Source organism: Suricata suricatta, chromosome 14 (genome assembly GCF_006229205.1).
Source record: "Suricata suricatta isolate VVHF042 chromosome 14, meerkat_22Aug2017_6uvM2_HiC, whole genome shotgun sequence".
Taxonomy (NCBI): domain Eukaryota; kingdom Metazoa; phylum Chordata; class Mammalia; order Carnivora; family Herpestidae; genus Suricata; species Suricata suricatta.
This window is the reverse complement of record NC_043713.1, coordinates 63,938,094-63,958,563: the sequence shown is the minus strand read 5'-3', so window position 1 is coordinate 63,958,563 and position 20,470 is coordinate 63,938,094. Positions and strand designations below refer to the sequence as shown.

The 20,470-nt window shown below is 51.8% G+C and overlaps 1 protein-coding gene across 1 annotated transcript in view; it reads right to left on the bottom strand.

The window, feature by feature from the left end:
• The window catches only part of KIAA1671 (KIAA1671 ortholog), a 186,189-nt gene that overhangs the window by 102,233 nt on the left and 63,486 nt on the right, over positions 1-20,470 (bottom strand). Inside the window, exons 5-6 of the mRNA XM_029922102.1 lie at positions 16,708-19,503; positions 8,789-8,923 (exon numbers count right to left, since the gene is read on the bottom strand). Coding sequence (XP_029777962.1) covers positions 8,789-8,923; positions 16,708-19,503 — 2,931 coding nt within the window. The remainder of the gene's footprint in view (positions 1-8,788; positions 8,924-16,707; positions 19,504-20,470) is intronic.

Here is a 20,470-nt window from a genome sequence, read left to right as displayed (position 1 = left end):
GAGCCTCAGGCTCAGCATCTCTAAAATGGCTATCTTCCTAGTACCTCAGGATATAGTGAGGCCACTTAGGAAGAAAGTGCCAGGGAATGACACTTGGCAAACCTCAGATGGGCTCAAGCTTGTTTCCTTATCTACAATATGGGACGATGAATACCTAACTCTTGGGGTTTGTGGGGACCAAATGGGAGCATGAAATAACGTTCATACAGCGAGTAATCTTAGCATAGTGTGTATCATGCAGATACTCAACATATGATATATAGTCATAGTAATAACAGCAAAGTAGTCACTTAAAAAGTGACACCTACCTCCGTTCAGAGTGCCTTATGTACATGAATTCATCTAACCTCACTGCATCCCTAATAAGCACGCTCCATTATCACCCGTGTTTTGCAGATGGGGAAACTGAGGCAGAGATGCTAACCCACTCAAGGTCACAGCGCTGGTAGATTGCAGAGTTGGGATTCAAGCCCAGGACCTCTGGCTTAAGACATGTGCTCTTTTCTGTGTGCACAGTAGACATCACTAAAAACTATTTGCCAGGCCACGACGAAAAACTTAGATAAACTGATGTTCATCAGAATTAAAAATCATTGGGCATCGACAAACACTATCAAGAAAGTGAAAAACAGCTCACAGACGGGAGAAAATACCTGTGAACAACATCACTGGTATCCAGAATATAGCAAGAGCTCCTACAACAAACTCAACTGCAACAAAAAATGGGCCAGCGAAGATACAAGCACACAACAACATGCTCGACATCCCTAGCCGTTCCAGAAAAGCACATCAAAACCGCCATGAGATGGCACTCCATAGCCACAAGGACGGCTTTTATCAAAGACACAGAACGGAAAACGACCAGGGTTGGGCAGGGTGGGGAGAAATTAGAACCCTGGTACTTCCTGGTCGGGATGTGAAACGGTGCAACTGCTCTGGAAAACACCTTTAGCATTTCCTCAAAGAGTTAAAGACAGAGCTGCCTCGTGACCCAGTGACCCCACTCCTAGGGACATGTGCCCAAAAGGACTGGAAGCTGGGTCCCCAGCAGACATTTGCACGCCACGTCCACAGCAGCATTACTCACAACAGCCAAGAGGTGGAAACAACCCAAGGGTCTACCAACAGACCAACAGACCCCCAAAATGGGGTCTATACACACAATGGACTATTACTCTGCCTTAAAAAGGAAGGAAACTGGGACGCCCGCCACAACAGGGACGGAGCATGAAGACGTTCCGCCAAGTGAGATAAGCCAGACGCAGAAGGCCCGGCACTGCCCAGCTCCCTTTCCCTGCAGTATCCAGAACAGGCAAATTCTCAGAGACAGGAGGAAGAGCAGAGGGCACCGGGGCTGGGGGAGGAGGAACGGGGGGCTAGTGTTCACTGGGGACATTGTTCCGGTTTGAGATGATGAAAAAGTTCTGGAAACGGATAGTGGTTATGGCTGCACAACACTGCGGACATATTTCATGAAACTGAGAAATACACTTAAAAATGGCAAAAATGGTAAACTTTGTTATATACATTTAACCACAATAAGTTTTTTTGTTTTGTTTTGTTTTGTTTTGTTTTGTTTTGAACAGTCTTGTCCAGATTGTTGCAACAGGTTCTTACCAACCCCTCCGAAATGTCCCCTAGGGGGCGCTCCAGGCTTCACCTTGGCAGCGTGTAAGTCTCTGCTCCTCTGGGTCTCTGGCAGGCCTAACACAAAGCCCCTTATTCTAACCCCAACAGGCCTTCTCATCATGGGCCTGGCCAGCCTTCTCCTGCCTCATCTCCACCACTCTCCAGCTAACCGCCCCCAACCGCAGCTCCTAGAAAACCCCATGTTGTCCTATGCCTCTTGCTGTATGCATGTGCCATTCCCCTGACCTGACTCCCTTCTTTGTGGCTAATTCCTTCCTCCATGGAGTCTGGCTCTGACATTCTTCTGAATTCCTCCAGAGGGTACTATTCCTCTCTCCTCTGTGCTCACCAAAGCAGCCCGTGCTCACCCTCTTTACAGTGGCCATCAAGGTGGTGTGACCTGGCCCCTGCCAACTCCCTCATTCCTCACTGTGCACTCCAGTACCAATGCCATCATCATTATAATTATCATTCGGATCAGTATTATTAGCTAATATTATTAGTAGTAGATTGGTATTACTAAATACGATAAGCCCCAAGACATTTGCCCTTGCCCTTCCCTCTGCCTGATACTTTCCCTGATTCTTCCACAAGGCTAGGGGCCCCCCCTTCAAGTCTCAGCTCATATGTCACCTCCTCAGAGAAGCCCTCCCTAACCCCTATTAAGAAAAGCCCTTAACCACTCTCTTCCCCAGCCACTCTTGATTTCCAACACCCTATTTTATTTTCTTCACAGCACTTGGTACTAGCTGAAAGTCCTTCTCTTTTGAGTCTGGCTCCTTGTTTAATGTCTGTCTTCTCACACTAAAGTATGAGCTCTGGGAGTGCAAGAACCACTATGTCTTGTTCACTGCTCTACCTGAAGAACAGAGAAGTGTATGATACATAGTAGTAGGTGCTCAATAAATATCTCTTGAATGAATGAATGGATGAATGGGTAAACAGATGAACGACTAGCATTTATCATCCTGGATTATATAATTAGTTGTTTATAGTCTATGAATGTGAGCAATTTGAGGACAGAAATTAACTTACTTGTTTTTATATCCTTAGAGATTTGTATATATAAATAACTGGGTAGAAAATGGATGGATGGATGGATGGATGGATGGATGGATGGATGGATGGATGGGTGGATGGATGGACGGACAGCTAGGCAGATGGAAGAATGGATGGACAGATAGCAGATGGAAGGATGGATGGATGGATGGAGGGAGGGAGGGATGGATAAGTAGATGAATGGGTGGGTGGAAGCTGGATAACTGTATGAATACAAAATATCCCCAATACAAAATCTCAGGCACAATTGGTCATTTGCATTTAAGACCTAGGAATTTAAAAAAAAAAAAAAAAAAAAGCCTTCTGGTCTGGTTGCTTCTAATCCAGAAAAGGAACTTTACCCAGGTGAGACATAAATTACTCAGCCTTCTCCAGTCCTTTCAACCCAGCAGTGACAGACATGAAACAATTAACAAATGGAACTAGCCACGGGTCAGGATTCCTGACCTCCTAAGAGCAGAGGGTGTCAGCGACCTTCTCTCCGCTTGGCTCCACACCCCCCTCCTAAAGCTGACGTGCCATTCTGAGCTCGCCTGGGCAGCAAGGGCCACTCTGGCTCCAGGGCCAGTTACCACCCAGGCTGTTGCTTCCACCTCAGCCTTCCTTCCCTTCTCTGAGCCCTGCTCCCAGCAGGACTGGGGCTTTGGAGGACAGACTGTGTCTTCCCACCCCAGAGGACCCAGTGCCTAGCACACATCTTCTGTCACAGACAACATACAGAACCTGGGCGGATTTTCTCTCTTGTTCCAAATCCCAGCTGGAGACCAAAGCGTCCTTGACAAGGACCTGAAAATCCCCATTTTTTTTTTTCTGACTGTGTACTGAACAGCACTATTTCTTGAAGGACCAGTAGTCATATTCTACTTGGTCACCTTTCATGATGGAGGCCCGTCCCAGACTTGCTTCTAGCAGTGGCCATGTGACCCATGACACGTTCTTGCCCATGACGTGGAAGTTAAAATCTTCTGGAGGGTGCTTTTGCTTTCTTCCAGACTCAGCCAGCACGGCCCTTCTGGCTTCCCACTTCCTCCTGCCAGAGAGTGGACTCTTGCAAAAGTGGCAGCCATCTTGGGACCATGAGGCTCAAAGCATGAGGGGAAGCCCAAGAGACGCTCAGAGATGCTGAGCCAACAGCTGCCCACTTCTGAACATCTTGCTGTGTATGAGAAATTAGCCTTTCAATTAGGCCAGTGAGCCACAATCCTAAGACTTTCAACCTGAGTGCCATCAACACGGACTCAATATCAAACACGGAAATGCCTAGCAACACATTACTGGGAGATGAATCCACATCCTGGATTAAAAAAAAAAAAAAAAAGCAAAACACCATAAAATCTTGACTCAAAGCTTGTTTTTAAAGCACAATCTTTGATGAGTTAGCTCTAGCAGTTCACATATACTCTCATATACTCTCATTTTGATTTTTTTCCCCTTCCCACTTGAATGCCTAGTCAACCAACTAGAATTCAAAAAGAATATCTAAGACCAACAATGTATCCACGGGGGCCACTTCACAAACGCCCTCTTATCTCAAGTTGACTGCATTCACTAGCCTTGGCATTAGAATTCCAAATGGGCTTTCCCTCCATTCTCCAGTCACTATAATGAAGTTCTCGGGTTCAAGTGCTTTCAAAGCGTTCAGTGTTGCTCTAGCAGGTCCTGGAACAAAGATGGCAGCATGGTGGCAAGAGCCGCCAGGAGGTGGCGCCAGCCCTCAGAAGCAAGCGCCACAGTTTGCTTGGCAAGAGAGGCAGGAAAGGCCTGAACCTGGCATTAAAACAACACGGGGGTGTCTGGGAATGAAGCATCCAAGTTTAAAAGACTCCACACTGTCTCCTGGACTCTAGGTCACATTCAGTGCACAGAAAGGCTTCACACCCCGGAACCTTGGTCCCAGCTGACCCCTCCATGGGGGTAAATGTCTTCCCAGACCACTCCCATCTGGCAAATGCCTGTTCAGCCTTCAAAGCTTCAAACAAGTGTCCCTCCTTTGAACCTTGAACAAATTAAATGGAAGAATGCCAGGAAAGCACGTGACACGGTGCTGGGCACATGGTAAGTGCTCAATCAACAGGAGCTCTTAGAACCCACTGCAAGTGTTTATCTACCTTCTTACTTATCTGTGTCTTGTTTCTAACCAGAGCCCCATGGCTGGCACAGCACCAAGGACGTGTAGGTAAATATTTGTCAAGGGGGCGACCGCGTAGCTCAGTCAGATGAGCGACTGGCTCTCGATTTCGGCTTAGGTCATGATCTTGCGGCTTTGTGGATTTGAGCCCCGTGTCGGGCTCTGCGTTGGCAGTGTGGAGCCTGCTTGGGATTCTCTGTCTCCTTCTCTTTCTCTGCCCCTCCCCCACTTGTGCCGTCTCTGTCTCAATAAATAAATAAGATCTTAAAAAAATTTGTCAAAAGAAAACCTGAGACCACCCCCCAACTCTCCACCTCAGCCAAACTGGTCTATTGACCGTTCCCCAGACATGCCTCTCCCATCACCCACCTCCATACCTTTGCATATGCAATTCCTCCTTCCTTAGCACGCTTCCTCTCCTCCACCACAGCCAACTAGACCCTCCTAGACCCTCTTCAGCTACCCCTGGACTGTAACCCCAGGAAGCTGGGAGAATCTCCAGGACCCCCACTCAGGGCCTGGCACACGGTGGGGCCTTGAGAAAATGAGCCCAGGGTTTGGAGATTTGGGAGAACATTCTCAAGGTCAAGAGAGGCCTGCCACGTGTCCCATTACAGGGAACCCCCACTGCACGTGGGTGTGCACCTTCAGTCACGGGAAAGGCCTCTGGGGCAAACTGTGACCTAAGGCCATGATCCACAACCAAGTCACTGTGCTTCATGAGTCCTGCTGAGCACAAACCAAGGGCTCACTTTCCGGGTGAAGGAGAGCGTGCCCATCCGTGGGTGGGTGAGGGACGAGGCACGGCACGGGGCTCAGATTTACTGCAAGGGCTCAGCATACCCCTAAGAAGCAACAGGGGAGCACTGGCCAGGGAGTCAGAGGGTGGTCTACAGCCCCAGCCCTGTCCTGGCTGCTGGGGGGCTCTCCCCAAGCAGGACACCCCCCCTTGCTAGGCCTCAGTTTCCTCGACAGCAGAGAAACGTCTCGACTGGGGATGCCTTCCTGTTCCACCAAGTAGCTCTTCAAGAGAAGGTAGAAAAAAAGAAACCAGCGGCAAATGATAATTAACAATACAGAGCAGGTGACTTTTATCAGGCAGTTACTCTTCGCCTGGCACTGTGCTCAGTGCTTTATGAACATCATGGCGTTCCAGCTCTAGCCTGGGAGAGGTACTTAATGGCTCCGGGCCTCAGTTTTCCCATCTGTAAAATGGGAATAATACTAGTATCTCCACCACACATTAAACACCGTAAGTTACTAGGCATTATTACTATGATTCCCCATTTTACAGAGGACCAAAAGAGGGGCCCCGAGTGGTAAACTCGCTTGATTACTGCCCATACTGGTCTGAAGGCACGCTCAGGGCAGTGTGTCAGCCAGGTGGGGGCGGGGCTATGCAGATTAGTGGGGCCTCTGCCTGGGCAAGTCCCAGGCACGCTTCAGAGGGCTGCTGTGGCAGAACAGCTGGGGGCCCTCACCCCCAGGGCCAAGGCTGTCTTGTTCTCCTGTGAGAGAAGGCACTGTTGTAGGCCCAGGGAAGGGCTGGCAGGGGCTGGCAGCAGGCCGAAGACACAGTCCTGTGGCAGAAAGGGCCGCGGTTCTTGGCTGGAAGCAGAAGAGGCCTACTCTCCCTCCCAGCTCCCCAGTGCGCTGTGTGGCCTTGGGCAAGTGGCTTGACCTCTCTGAGCCTCAGCTTTCTCTTCTGCTAAATGGGACTCATACTCCCTACCACAGGCGGGTAGAATGGGGATGCACAGGGCCTGAGACACAGGCTCAAAACACAGAGATGAACCTGAACCCAAACTGGAAAACAGCAGCATGGAGTCGTTAGTCAAGAGTGACGGGAACTGTAGACCACGTTTATTGGGCGGGGTCCCCTCAGGCACCTCAGGAAATACAACATGCAGGTCTGACAGCTTGCAGAGAAGTAAGGGCAGCCAGCAGAGCCGAGGGCTCAGGACCCGGTCCCCGCCTGCAGGGGCACTCTAAGTCCAGCCTGCTCAGCCTCCCCTCTTACAATGAGAAAGCTGGAAAGAAAAGGGAGGAGAGGGGGAGTGGAGGGGGAGACCGAAGGAAAAGCGGTCGCTGCAGCCCTCGTATCCACTGAGGATGGATTACTCCCAGTGCTGAGCAATCTCACTTACTGCTCACAAAAATGCTCACACTGAGGTCTATCAGATCACTTGCCCAAGGTCACACAGTGACAGAGTCGTAACTGGAACCCACTTCTCAGCCTCCAGAGCCCATTGCTGAGGTCTTCAGAGTGAGGATTTAGAAAGTGAGGTGAACACCACCACCCCTTGGTGGCCACTTCCTGGAATTGCAGGTGTGGGTCCCCCAAGCAGGGACTTGAGGTCTGAGGCACCCACCCTACCCACCGGCCTCAGAGAAGAGGAAATCAAGCATACTGCAGTGGGACAGAGGCCTCGGAGAGCCACAAGGAGAGAGCCAAGGCAAGCCACCAGAGAACTCCAAGGACAAAGACTCCTCAGTGACAGAGAGTGGAGGAGGGGAAGCCAGGCCACCAGGGAGGATGCCAGCAAGCAGAGACTATAAAAAGATAGGCCTTAAATGCTTTTCTCTCCATAACCTCTGTTTTACTCACACACGAAAGTTCAAGTACAGTCAGATAAGCTGAGTTGGTGCCGCCGCAGAGGCAATGAGAAAAGGGCAAGGAAGAAATCAGTGGAAGGGAACATTTGACAAAAAAAAACCAGGCGGTTTCAAATGTGCACACGTCTGTGGCCAGAATCTGAATGCCCAAGGCTTTTTGGGGCTGCTCAGCAGATGCCTGCCCAAGTCTGAGCCTGAGCTCCTGCTCTGGTATAGACAGAGTCAGCCTCCCTGACTCTGGTATAGACATTCTCCCATCAAGAACCCTGCCAGGGACATCCTTCTGTGGAAGAAACAGAAGTTCAGGGGAGTGCCACATCTTGCCCATGACTATAAAGACAGAACCTGATATTTAAATCCTGGAGGACTCATGTCTCCAAGACATGAGACCAGGCACAAATGTCCTTGAAACACCTGGAGCTTGTTATCCAAATGACCTCGTGAGCAGAACTGGAGTTGCCTCATTAAAGGAACAGCTATCTTCGATGGCCCCCATGGGGCCAGGGGCCCTGAAGAGACTTCCTGGACAAGTATAGAACCCAGCCGACCTCCTAACATCATGGGTTTAAGTCCAGGGGGGAAAAAAAGGAAAAGAAAACCCCAGGAAATGAGTGACAAGGTCCTGGGAGCCCTGCTGCCTCCTTTCACACACCTCCTTTCACAAGTGAGGAAACAGCTGAGAGAGGGCGAGTGCCGGCCCACAGAAACAGAGCTCACAGCTCAAGACACTAAAAAACCAGAGCAATAATAACAGTGGTAACAACAACACTCACTGAAGTGCACACTGTGTGCCCAGGACCATGCCGAGCACTTCCTGCACTCGGAGCCCCACGGCAGCCCTGTGCAGTAGATGCCGTGCTTATCCCCATTTCACAGGTGAAGAAACAGGCCAAAAACCCATCCGCACGCAGAGCTAGGATTTGAACCCTGGTGACCTGGCTCCAGGACCAGCTTCGTTAAATGAACAGCGCAAAAGAAAACAGAAATCACGATGTTTTTTCCAGGCAGAGAAACAAACTGCTGAAAGAGACTGAGAGGCATGGTGCTGGGATTCGAACCCAGAACTTTAAGGCCCCGGGGCATGTTCTCTGATCTGCGCCACACCGGGCAGCAGAGACCTCTCTGCACTGGGCTGGAAACCCAAGACGAGCGACGGCTTCCTGGCAGAGCCACCAAACACCCTCCACATCGAGAACCGTGGCCAACGCCAGATGCTGGGCACGCCAGCCCCTCCGTGACTCCCTCAGGCCCCCCGGGCCAGCCGTCTGGGGCTGTCCACACGACACATTCCCAGTGGGTCTGATGACCAATGCCCCCCCTGGCGAGCTCCAGTCTGGCCACGCCAGTGTCACTCACCACGAAGGGCCCGCTCCTCCTGTCCTTGCAGAAACTGTGACTTCTCCGGGGGCCCGAGGCCACAGGGGATGCCTGCCAGAGAGGCCGCTCGCTGTCCTGAAGGTCACCCTCCTTCTCTAGGTCCTGTGGCAGCACCTGAGACACAGAACACAGGCAAAGGATTTTACTGAGGCTTTCACATTTACAGAAAGAATATGTCACAGTGAGAAACTCCATTCTGTACGTAAAAGCACACCCTGCAATGGTCTTCCTTGATGATGGGAGGTAATCTGTGGGGTCCGGGTTCAGCCCAGTCTCAGCCAGTTAATAACTGAGTGACCTCAGCTTAGTGCCTCAACCTCTCTGAGCCTTGACCATGTGCGGAAAGACCCATAAGAACAGTGTTCAGCTTCTAGGCTCGGGGAGCACCAAGTGAGGAGCAGCGCACGCAAAGTGAGTGACACCGTGCTCCCCACAGGGGGCAATGTGCACAATGAGTCCTGGGCACCTGGCTGGCTTCAGGCTCCTCTCCCCAGTGCCTGACAAGTGGGCAACCCTCCCTAAACGCCAGCCAGCCTCATTACTGCACTGGTAACTTCCGGCGACCTCATGTCAGACACCACTCCGTGCCTCCAAACGCATATGCACATAAGCACAGATACAGAGAGATAATATACGAACAGGGCAGAACTAGACGCCCTAGTCTGAATCCTGTGTGGTTTTTTGCAGCCAGTTATATATAGGGGATACATTCACAGGCCAGTAAATATGGGATTCCAGAATTTGAAGGTCACATGTCTCACGCTCTCTCTGCACAGACAAGGCAAGGAACGCCCAGAGAGGGAAGGCATCTGCTCAAGAACACACAGCATGAGCCAACAGCTGGATCCTGACCCCTTGCCTCACAGCCTGTTTTTGCATGCCCTATGAGACTCTCTGTTTTCTTTTTCAAAAACCTTTTTAATGTGTATTTATTTTTGAGAGAGAGGTGGAGCATGAGTGGGGGAGGGGCAGAAAGAAAGAGAGACACAGAATCTGAAGCAGGCTCCAAGATGTCAGCACAGAGCCTGATGCAGGGCTCGTACCCACAAACCGTGAGATCATGACCTGAGCCAAAGTCAGATACTTAACCAACTGAGCCACCCAGGCGCCTGAGTCCCTCTGTCTTCTCCTACCTCCCTCTGTTCCTTCTCAACCTCCCCACATCTCGGAGGGACGTCCACTCGCCTAGGGCCAGCCCCAGACCTTTCCCTCAGGGCCCTCTCATGATAAACAAATCCCAAGGGTGCACAGACAACTCCAGACTTTGTCTGTCCGTGTTGGGACCCAGACTTGCAGATGTCACTGCTCTCATTCAACATCTCCCTGCACTGTTCACGCTCATCTCTGGCTCCCATGCCCCAAACAGGCCTCTCTGCTCCTACCTCACCCTGCCCACCACCCAGCCCCGTCAGCCAAGGCCCTCGGTCGCCCTCCAGTCTCCTGCTTCTCTCCGCCTCATCAACGAAGCAGAGACTCTGCCTTCAAAACCCGCTTCAAACCGCACATCATAAACCAAAATCAACTCAAAATAGATCAAAGACCTCAAGGCCAGAGCGAAAGCTAGAAAACTCTCAGAAGAAAACATAGGTGTGAATGTTCATGGCCTTGGATTAGGCAGTGGTTTCTCAGATGTGACATCAAAAGCACAAGTGTACCAAGGAAAAATAAACTGGAGTTCATCTAATTGACTTTTGTGCTTCGAAAGGCACCATCCGGAAAGTGACAAACACAGCCCACACAATGGGAGGAAATTTCTGCACATCATAGGTCTGTGAAGGCACTTGGGTCCAAGATACGTAAAGAGTAATTACAAGTCAACAATAAAAAAGAACAATAACCCAATTTTAAAAATGGACAAAGGCTGTGAAGAAGGGATACACATGGTCAAAGAGGCACGTGAAAAGCTGTGCCATGGAAAATGCAAATCAAAACCCCAATGATACCTTCATACCCGGTAGGATGGCTAGAATCAAAAAGACAGATTAACTGTGGGCAAGGATGTAGAGAAATCAGCTTTGTGCACTGTAGGTGGGATGGGCAATGGTGCAATTACCTTGGAAATCAGTGGCCCCCTCATGCTCTGGCCCCTGCCCTCTGTGCCCACTGGCACCCTTCCAGCATCCACGGGACCAGCCCATCCATGACCCTTCCCAGGGGACCTTTCCCTGGCCACCTCCACCTGTCCATCACCTTCTTCTGTCTCCCCAGGACTTAGCACTGTCATCCACTTGAGGTCCATTTGCCTCCCTGGACCTGAGCCATCCACTGGCACCTTCTGTGACCATGGAGATGTTCTCTATCTGGGCCATGCAATACAGTCGCCATGAGCCGCCTGTGGCTTCGGAATGTGGGTAGTGGGACTGAGGAGCTGAATCTTTAATCTTACTTAAACTAATTTACATTTAAATGGCCACAAGTGCTGGGTGGCTGCCTTCTTGTGTGGCACAGCCCGATCCAGTGGGCTGGTCCCTCCCAGCAGCCCCAGGGCCTAGGACAGGGCCTGGCTCAGGGTTCGTGCATTTATTAAATGTAGTAAATGAGCAAAGATCTGGAGGTGCTGCTTTCGGATTCTGCCAAACCTCCTTCACATCAGGCCCTGGGCCCTGGGCTTGACCACACATTATTTCACGATAAATCTCCAACGAGCCACGAAGCCGGCAGGATTCGCATTCCACAGATGAGGAAATTTAGGCTCAGAGAAGTCTGGAGAGATGCCTAGAGTCACACAGCTAATAAATCACAGAGCTAGGGCCTGATCTCAGGTCTGTCCGGTACGCAGTCTGGGGCTGCTTCTGGGGAGAAATCAAATCATAAAAGTCCGAACGGTTCACCTTGCTAACAGAGAACTCCGACGCCTCAATGGGAAAAGGGCCGAGCTCCAAAGAAAAGTGGGCGGGACTTGAGCAAGCAGCTTACAGGAAGGAAACACAAGGAGCCCCACACACGTGACCACAGGCAGGGCACCCATCACGGGCACGGGATCCAGAAGCGTGGTGACACAGCTGGCTGGTCAGGCTAGGGGACGTGGGGCCCCGTCACTCCTGGCAAGAATATCTGTAAACAGGCGTAGCCCGGGACATCGCAAGGCACTCTGGCACAAGCCTGCAGAATCACAACTGCATTCACCTCCAGACAACTGCCATTCTAAACCCCCGGCAGGCCTGCACGTGTGCCAAAATCGTATGCACGTGGTCTGTAAATAGCAAAAAATCAGAAATATCACCACCCCCACCATAAGGCAATCAAAAAGGACGAGGACACCCTCTCTGGGCTGAGTCCAAACGCTCTCACGGACACTCACAGAGGGGGAAGAAAAGAAAGAAAAAGATGAGTGCCAAATCTAACAAAGGTGGGCCCCACCCAGGGATTCCAACCAGACGGGTCCGGAGAGAGGCCCCTGCCTCGCTCTCTTTTAGGACTGCCTGGGTCACTCCCAAATGTGGCCGGAGCTCCAACCACCTGTGGAGAACGCTCACTTTGACAGAGGAAAAAAAGAGGCAAAAATAAGAATATGTGTTCATGTTTGCTTGTATTTTCAGAAAGAGACTCTACACGAATTTGGACCAAAAAAGAATCTAAGTGGTCAAGGGACAGGAGGAATGCGGAGGATTTATACTCTACGCCTTTAAGTATTTTTGGAGCCTCTTAAAAATGTTCTCTCTTTTGAAATGAAAATAAATCATTTAATTAAATGGAACACAGCAATTGGGCCTGAGACAAAGTTTTAATAAATGTTTCTTAAGTGAAAAAGAAAGACAGAAAGAGAAGGAGGGAGGGAGGGGGGTGGCATTAGGCACAATCACCCCCCAGGCGGGTGCATGAGCAGAGCTGGCGGTGAATCAAGAAATCCTCACCCTCGGAGAAAACACGTGCACCAAGACATTCACTGAAGCCCAGCTTCTAAGATGAAAACTCACACCAACCCACATGTCCATCAATAAGTATGCAGACAGGGCTCCCTCGGTTGAGCGTCCGACTTCAGCTCAGGTCATGATCTCATGGTTTGTGAGTTCGAGCCCTACGTCGGGCTCTGTGCTGACAGCTCAGAGCCTGGAGCCTGCTTCGGATTCTGTGTCTCCCTCTCTCTCTTCCCCTCCCTTGCTCATGCTCTGTCTGTCTGTCTGTCTCTCTCTCTCAAAAATGAATAAACATTAAAAAAATAAAATAAAATAGGTATGCAGATAAAAAAATATGGGGCTTGGGGAGCCTGGGTAGTTCAGTCATCTAAGCATCCAACTCCTGATTTCAGCTCAGGTCATGATGTCACGGTTTATGGGTTCAAGCCCTGCATCGGGCTCTGTGCTGACAGTATGGAGACTGCTTGGGGTTCTCTCTCTCCCCTCTCTCTGTGCCCCTGCCCATTTGCTCTCTCTCTAAAAATAAATAAATAAACTTTTTTAAAAAAAGAAAGAAAATAACCTACTTATTAAAAAAAAAAAAGCTTGGGCTCAGGATTTTAAAATATTTTGCAGTCACCGAAAATAATAACGTGATTATCTACCTATATACACTGTTGTTCTTTTTCACTGTTAAGTTAAAAAAAAAAAAAGCAAGTTGTGGGATTTCCTGTAGAATATCACCATGTCTCCATTAGACAGCATGTTATTTACCTGTGTCTGTATCCACTGGGGCTTCCACACTTGTGGAGCCATGTGCACTAAGGGGCTGGATGGGCCTTGGTGCTGGGGGAGTCCAGGTGCTCACTGCGGGGTGCTGAGTAGCACCCTGCCCTCCACCCGCTGGAAACGTCTCCAGTTGTGACCACAGAAAATGTCTTACACTTGGGACGCCTGGGTGGCTCAGTCGGTTGAGCATCTGACTCTTGATTTTGGCTCCGGTCATGATTTCACAGTTCACAGATTCAAGCCCCACATTGGGCTCTGCCCAGACAGTGCAGAGCCTGCTTGGGATTCTGCTTGGGATTCTCTCTCCCTCTCCCTTTGCCCCTCTCCTGCTCTCTCCCTCACTTTCAAAAATAAATAAACAGAAAGAAAGGAAAGAAAGGGAAGAAAGGAAGAAAGAAAGAAGGAAGGAAGGAAGGAAGGAAGGAAGGATATGTCCTGTACTTTGCCAAATGTGTCATAATGGCAAAACTGTTCGTAGCTGAGAACCACTGACAGGCCTGGAAGGCTGCACCCCAGACCCCTCGTTTAGGGGAGCTAAACTGTGTATTTGCATCACGTGATTCAATCTGACACCAGCGTTCACTACTTTGGCAATAAGGGAAAAGACCACAGTTACAAATCAAGATACTTATGAGGGACAAGCAGCTCTGTGGTGTGTGGGAAAGCCCCAACACAGCGAACACTGTGACCCTGCCTACATCTTGGGGGGACAGTGGGGACAGGAAGGAGGCCCAAGGGGTATGCGTTTTTATTCATTCTGATAAGGTCTGAATTTTCAACAACCAACATTTTGTCCTTCTGTGTTGTTTCTGTTTGTTTCTTCAAGATCAAGAACCAGAGACGGTCGGGCAGGAGGGAAGGGAAGTGGAGCTGGTCCAAGGCTTCCCAATCCCTCGGTGAGAAAACAGATACCCTGACAATGAGCACTCGTGGGGCCTGCGCAGCCTGGGCGGGTGTCCAAGGCTGGGCCAGACCCCCCCCCCCGTCCCCCCAACGCCTGACTCTCCCGCTGCCAGCGGGCCCCTGAGCAGGACACTGGCAAATGGACCAAGTGTCACATTTCCTCGCCTCCTCCCCTCTCCCGCTGTTCCCACAATAACAGACGGGTGAAACCCGCCTCGGGCAGCGCATCCACAGGTCCCATGTGCCCACGCCCAATGGGGGCCCGGCCCGTGCTCTGTCTCCATTCAGCCCACCCACAGAGCTGCTGGTCAGAAACTTGGGTCAGCTCCGGGAGGCAATGTGGCTGCTTTGCCCACAGCTGGTGAGAGGCACAGAGGGGTCTGAACGTGGTAACTGGAAAACCTCAGTTTCTTTGCAGATACTATCCCACTGCTCCATGTCTACGCTGTCCCTTTCCAGGCGGGAGCCTCGGTTCTCTTTTCTACAGAGGAGGAAACTGAGGCTCAGGCCCTTCACCACTCAGTCCAAGCGGCAGATGTGGGATGTGGGTGCGAGTCCGCTGATGCCACACCATAGGGGTGGCCGTGGAGGGACTAAGACTCCACACCGCTCCCAGAGCATGCTGGTTTGTCCCCACCTCCAAAGCTGTGCATGTGCTGTGCTTCTGCCGCAAACGCCCTTAACCTCCCCCGCCCCCTCCCCCCGCCCCCCACCCCAGCCCATCCGAATTCATGTTCATCCCTCCAGGGTGGGCTTGAGCCAGCCGCTCCTCCAGGAGGCCTTCCTAGGCCTCTTCTCCAGCACCCCACCTCTGCACCCTATCATTTCCTGGCCGGGGATCACCATGTCCCATCTCCCCAAAGAGATCAAAAGCTACCCAAAGGCAGGCTCCATGTTTCAGATTTCTTCCCCATCTTCAAGATTCCTCATTTACCAAAGAGTAGCCTACTCAAAAGCTGGGGTATCAAGCCAGACCTGAGTTCAAATACTAGCTTTGCCACTTGTTGCTCTGTGACCTGAGACAAGTTACTTAACTTCTCTGAGCCCAGGTTTTTTCATCAGTACAAGACAATCACATCCACAGCAGACGTTGTGGGCACCCTGCCCTGCGTTCAAGTACATGCCCATGGCAATGGCGTCCTGCTATGAGAGGGGTTTCTTCTCCACCACTGAGCATGGCACTTGCCAGGATGCAAGAGCGTGAATGTTGAAAGTCCCAGAAACAGCCCAGGTGAGGACAGAAGGGAACTGGAAAATACATATGCCAGGTTCCTTGCTTCTTGGACAGGACAACTCGGGGTGATCTATGCTACTTCCCAGAGGTCTCCAGTGAGAATGAGCCTCACTCAGACTCCCACAGGGGCACCCTTACCACCAGCCTCCCTTTCTCTGCCTCACCTCTCACTAGGGATTCCAGCAGAGAGTCACGTCCTAAAACAGCTACTTGCAAAGGTCTGCCTCTGTGGAAACCCAAACAACCACAATTCCGCAAAAGAGGGATTGTCATGAGACTCGTGGAAGATCACTTATTCAGGGTCACCTGGGTGGCTCAGTCCGTTAAGTGCCCAACTTTGGCTCAGGTCATGATCTCACGGTTCGTGGGTTTGAGCCCCGTGTGGGGCTCTGTGCTGACAGCTAGCTCAGAGCCTGGAGCCTGCTTCAGATTCTGTGTCTCCCTCTCTCTCTGACCCTCCCCTGCTCACACTCTCTCTCTCTCTCTCTCTCTCTCTCAAAAATAAATAAAAACATTAAAAAAAAAGATCACTCATTCACTTGGGGCACGTGGGTGGCTCAGTCGGCAGCGAGGCATCAGACTCTTGATTTCACCTTGGGTGACGGTCTCAAGGTTCATGAGATCCAGCCCTATGTAGGGCTCTGTGCTGATGACTGGGAGTCCGCTTGGGATTCCCTTTCCCTCTCTTGCTTTCTGCCCTTCCCCCACTCAGGTGCATGCTCTCCCTCTCAAAATAAATTAATCAGCATTTAAACAGCCAGTGTTCCTTGAATGTTCACGAAACGTCATGCATGATGCTGAATGTGCAGGACATAGCAAACTTGATACAACTCACAGGAACGGACAGCGGGTGCTGCATAAATGATACCGATCATTATCATCATTCTAGGCCAGAGGTTTCAAACTGGTGGCCCCGTGGACTCAGTGGAGCCATCACGTGTCAAGAACCAGCCGGAACCAAGCAGCAGCTACCCCTCCCCAACACCCCTGCGGAGAGAATGAGCTCTCTATTTGCCACCATGCCCATCGCTCATGTGTATACCCCACCTGGCCCACATCGCATGGGAGTTTCAGACCTCCTGGCCTCTGTGCTTCCTCAACGCCTTACAAAACTGAAACGGTCTTCCCACACTCACCTTCAGACCATCTCGAGTCCCCGACTCCCGCTGACAGGTCTCCTTGACCTCGGAACTGTCTCCGGGGACGCTGGACCTCCCCTTGGGGCGCTCTCGCCTCCTGTCTCTGGCTTCCTGCAAGGCAGACAGGCCCTCCCGGATTCTGGCCGGGGGACCCTTCTCTGAACAGGCTCTCTTGACATCCAGCAGTGGCCTGCCACAGCCGTAGGGCTGATCGCCCCACTGGAGCCCACTGCCCTCCTCTTTCCTCTCGATGGACCTCCTTGGGGTTCCTTTCTGCTGGTGCTGGGGGGAGGCCTTGGGCAACATGCTGGCCCCACCGCCCAGGTCCTCCCAGGTCATGGGCTTTGATTCGGCTGGGGGACTCGGATACTTTGCACCCTGACGTTTACTAGCAAGGGCCTGTCTGTCATCATCGGGGATTCCTGAAGCTTTTCTCCTGGGACCGGCGGGGCCCGAGGAGACCCCTGGATGATTTTCAGAAGGAGCCGAGAGTGGCGGAGCCCACAGAGGGCTGGATTTGGAGTTTGCGGTTGCCCCTGGGGTCTCTGCCAGCGGCTTGCCGGGGCCGGAAGTGGAACCGTGGTTTGCTTCCGTGAAACCGGCTTGTTTCCGGAGACCCTCGGCTTCCGGCCTCTCCTTCCAGCTGCTCCTTCTCGGTTCCGCCCTGGCTGAGGGTGCCCCTTCCACCGGCCCCTGAGCCTCCTGCTTCCTGTACTCGGCCATCAGGGCGTCGATGTCAAGAACGCTGGATCTGTAGCCATCTTTGGTTTTACCCAGGACCCTTGCCCGGACCACCTCAGTGTCCCTTCTGGCGAGAAGATCGTCGGCTTCTGGGTGACTTCTGGAAGCTGGGGGCGTTTTGGGAGCATAGCTAGGGGACCTCTGGTTCCCACTACCCTTCCAACTGCTCTGAAACCAAGTGCCATCTTCTGGTCCCCGATGAATCCACATGGCATCGGCATCTGTGATTCTTTCACTGGAAGGACCCAGAATCCTGTCTCCAAGAGGTGACGGGTGGTCTGTTTGTTTCGGAGACTTTGAAAAGCTTGTGTGGTCGTGCTCTCTGGCTTTAGTCCAGGTTTGACTGCCCTGGCCGTCTGGTGGCTCTTCATGGTTAAGAGAAACCATGGTAGGTGTTCGAGGATGAGGAGATGGAGGCGGTGCTGGTTTTCTAGAATGTTCCATCAAGTTCTCGGACCCTGACTTAACAATACTTTTTGCTTTTGGAGTATCAGGAATCTGATATGTCACTGCAAAAAATGTCGCCTTGGGTTCCAGAGAGGACCCTTGCTTCACCACCGGGCGAATCAGGTCCTGTGAAGCACTTGGGTTCACCTCCTGGGTCTCCACCCTATTGTGGGAGAGCTGAGGTTTTCGTAAGGCACTGCTGGTGGGGCTCAAATGGTCTGTTCGTCTCTGCTCCGCCTTCGAGGCATTTTCTGGGGCCAGGAAGCTGAACTCATCAAACTTCACGTCGTGTGGTAAGGTCCGCCGGCGCCACTTCTCGAATCTCTGGTCCGTGGGACCCGCCTTCCGCATCCTGACTTGAGGCTCTGGTGCCTGGGCCGGCCTGGGCTCACGGTCACCAGCAGCCACAGCGAGGGGCCCTCTCTGCACCAGTGTTTCTGGGTGTGGTTGGGCTCGAAAGTCAGAGGGCTCATCCTTGGCCCTAGAGGAAGGGTCCAGAGGGTACCCCCAGGGGGGACCCCTTTCTCCTGCTGAGCTGCAGCCTCCTAACTTGTTTCTGGCCCCCTGGGGCCCCTCGTGCAGGGACTCCCAGACGGATGCCTGGATGGCCCTCCCAGAGGGGGCGTCGGAGCCACACAACCTGGCTGCACGCTCACTGTTGACCTCGGGGCTCAGTTCCGAGCCTTTGTCCTCACTGCCCACCACAGTGGCTTTATGCCAGTTCAAGGTCACCCCACTTGTCCATTTGGGTGACAGGCAATTGCCCCCAAGTGTATCCTTTGGCTCCCGGAAGTCAGGCCTTGGTGCACCGGCCTCATGAGTCCCTCGAGCTTCCCAAATCAAACTGGCCCTTTGGACGGACCCCACCTGACCTTCCAGCCTGCCCTCCAGCGCTGCAGGGGTGACCTCAGGGGACTGCTGCCTCCCCTGTGGTGAGAGCCGAGACCTGCCACTTCGCAGAGTCCTTGCTTTTTCCTCCGTTGCCATAGAGATGGCCTCACTGTGCGCACGCCTGCCCACTGTGTGCATAATGTCATACTTGGGCTCCACCTTCTGGAATGGGGGAGGGTTTTCAGAACGCTGGACAAAGGGGTTTTTATTGTGGTTTTCGTCCAAAGGGTATTCTTCTGGGAGGGGCAGGTTATACTGTCTGGGTTCACCGTTTGAAAGGGCAGTCCGTCCCCATGTCTCTGCATCAGGATTTTCAAACGCTCTGGAGCTCTGGTTCTTGAAGGCTGTCTTTTCAGGCAGGCCCTTCCCCGGCCAGGAGCCTCTCTCGTCCCTGGGTCTGAGCTCTGAAACACTGGCGTCAGCCACAACTCTGGGGGCCGTGGCCAAGGGACAGCGTCCTGACTGGCCAGCCACCGTGTGTCTCTCCACGTGATGCTCAAACACCGTGGCCCACACGGTCTGGAAGCTTCCATCGTCTTCTGGAGTGCTGTCAGAAGGGCTCAGAGCCCCCACCGAGCTTTCACCCCGATAGCTGCCAGGGACTTGGTTAGGACTGTCCTTTTGCTCTGTCTGCCTGGATTTCTCGCGGAGCGTTCCAGGCATCCCGGAGCTTCTTGGGACGGAGGCTCCGCCCACACTATGCCCTTCCTTTTGCTGAAAAAAAAGAAAGAAACAATCCAACTTATGTTAAGGGACTTGAAAGGCAAAGGAAGAGGTGAGGTGATCAACACAGCTGCTTTTAAAACCACAACAGTGGCGCCTGGGGGGCTCAGTCGGTAACATATCAGACGTTAGCTCAGGTCATGATCTCACAGTTCGTGAGATCAAGCCCCGCGTCAGGCTCTATGCTGACAGCTCGGAGCCTGGAGCCTGCTTCAGATGCTGTGTCTCCCCCTCTCTGCCCCTCCCCTGCTTGTGATCTTTCTGTCTCTGTCTCAAAGATAAATAGGCACTTAAAAAAATACTATTTAAAAAATAAAAAAATTTAAGAAATAATAAAATCACAACGTGAGATACCATAAAATTTTAAAGACCGAACATACCCAGAGAGGATGAGGATGTGGGAAAATGGACACTCTCGGAAACTGCTGGCAAGAAAATAAACAGATACGGCTTTTGGACATGTCATGATCTTCAAACGCTCGTTTCCTTTAATCTGGCCCATTTCCTCCCAAGACTCTTTCCTGGCTCAAGTGCCCAAGTCTGCGTCAATAAAAAGGCTCAGGGAGGAAGCAGACCAACACAGAAACAACCTAGGTGCCCTACTGTAGGGCACGGGCTAAGTGAGCTTTGACCTAATGCAGACAGCAGAATGCCACAGGGCACTTGGATCCACAGAAGGGGACAGGGGTCCTGATGTCACATTTACCAAAACACAAAACGCTGTTGTGCGGGTGGGAGAAAAGCAGACTGCAGCCAGCATATTTATAAAGCAATTCCAGTTTTTATTTATTTTTTATTTTTTTAACATTTATTTATTTTTGAGAGACAGAGAGAGACAGATCATGAGCAGGGGAGGGGCAGAGAGAGAGGGACATGCAGAATTAGAAGCAGGCTCCAGGCTCTGAGCTGCCAGCACAGAGCCTGATGCGGGGCTCGAACCCATAAACTGTGAGATCAT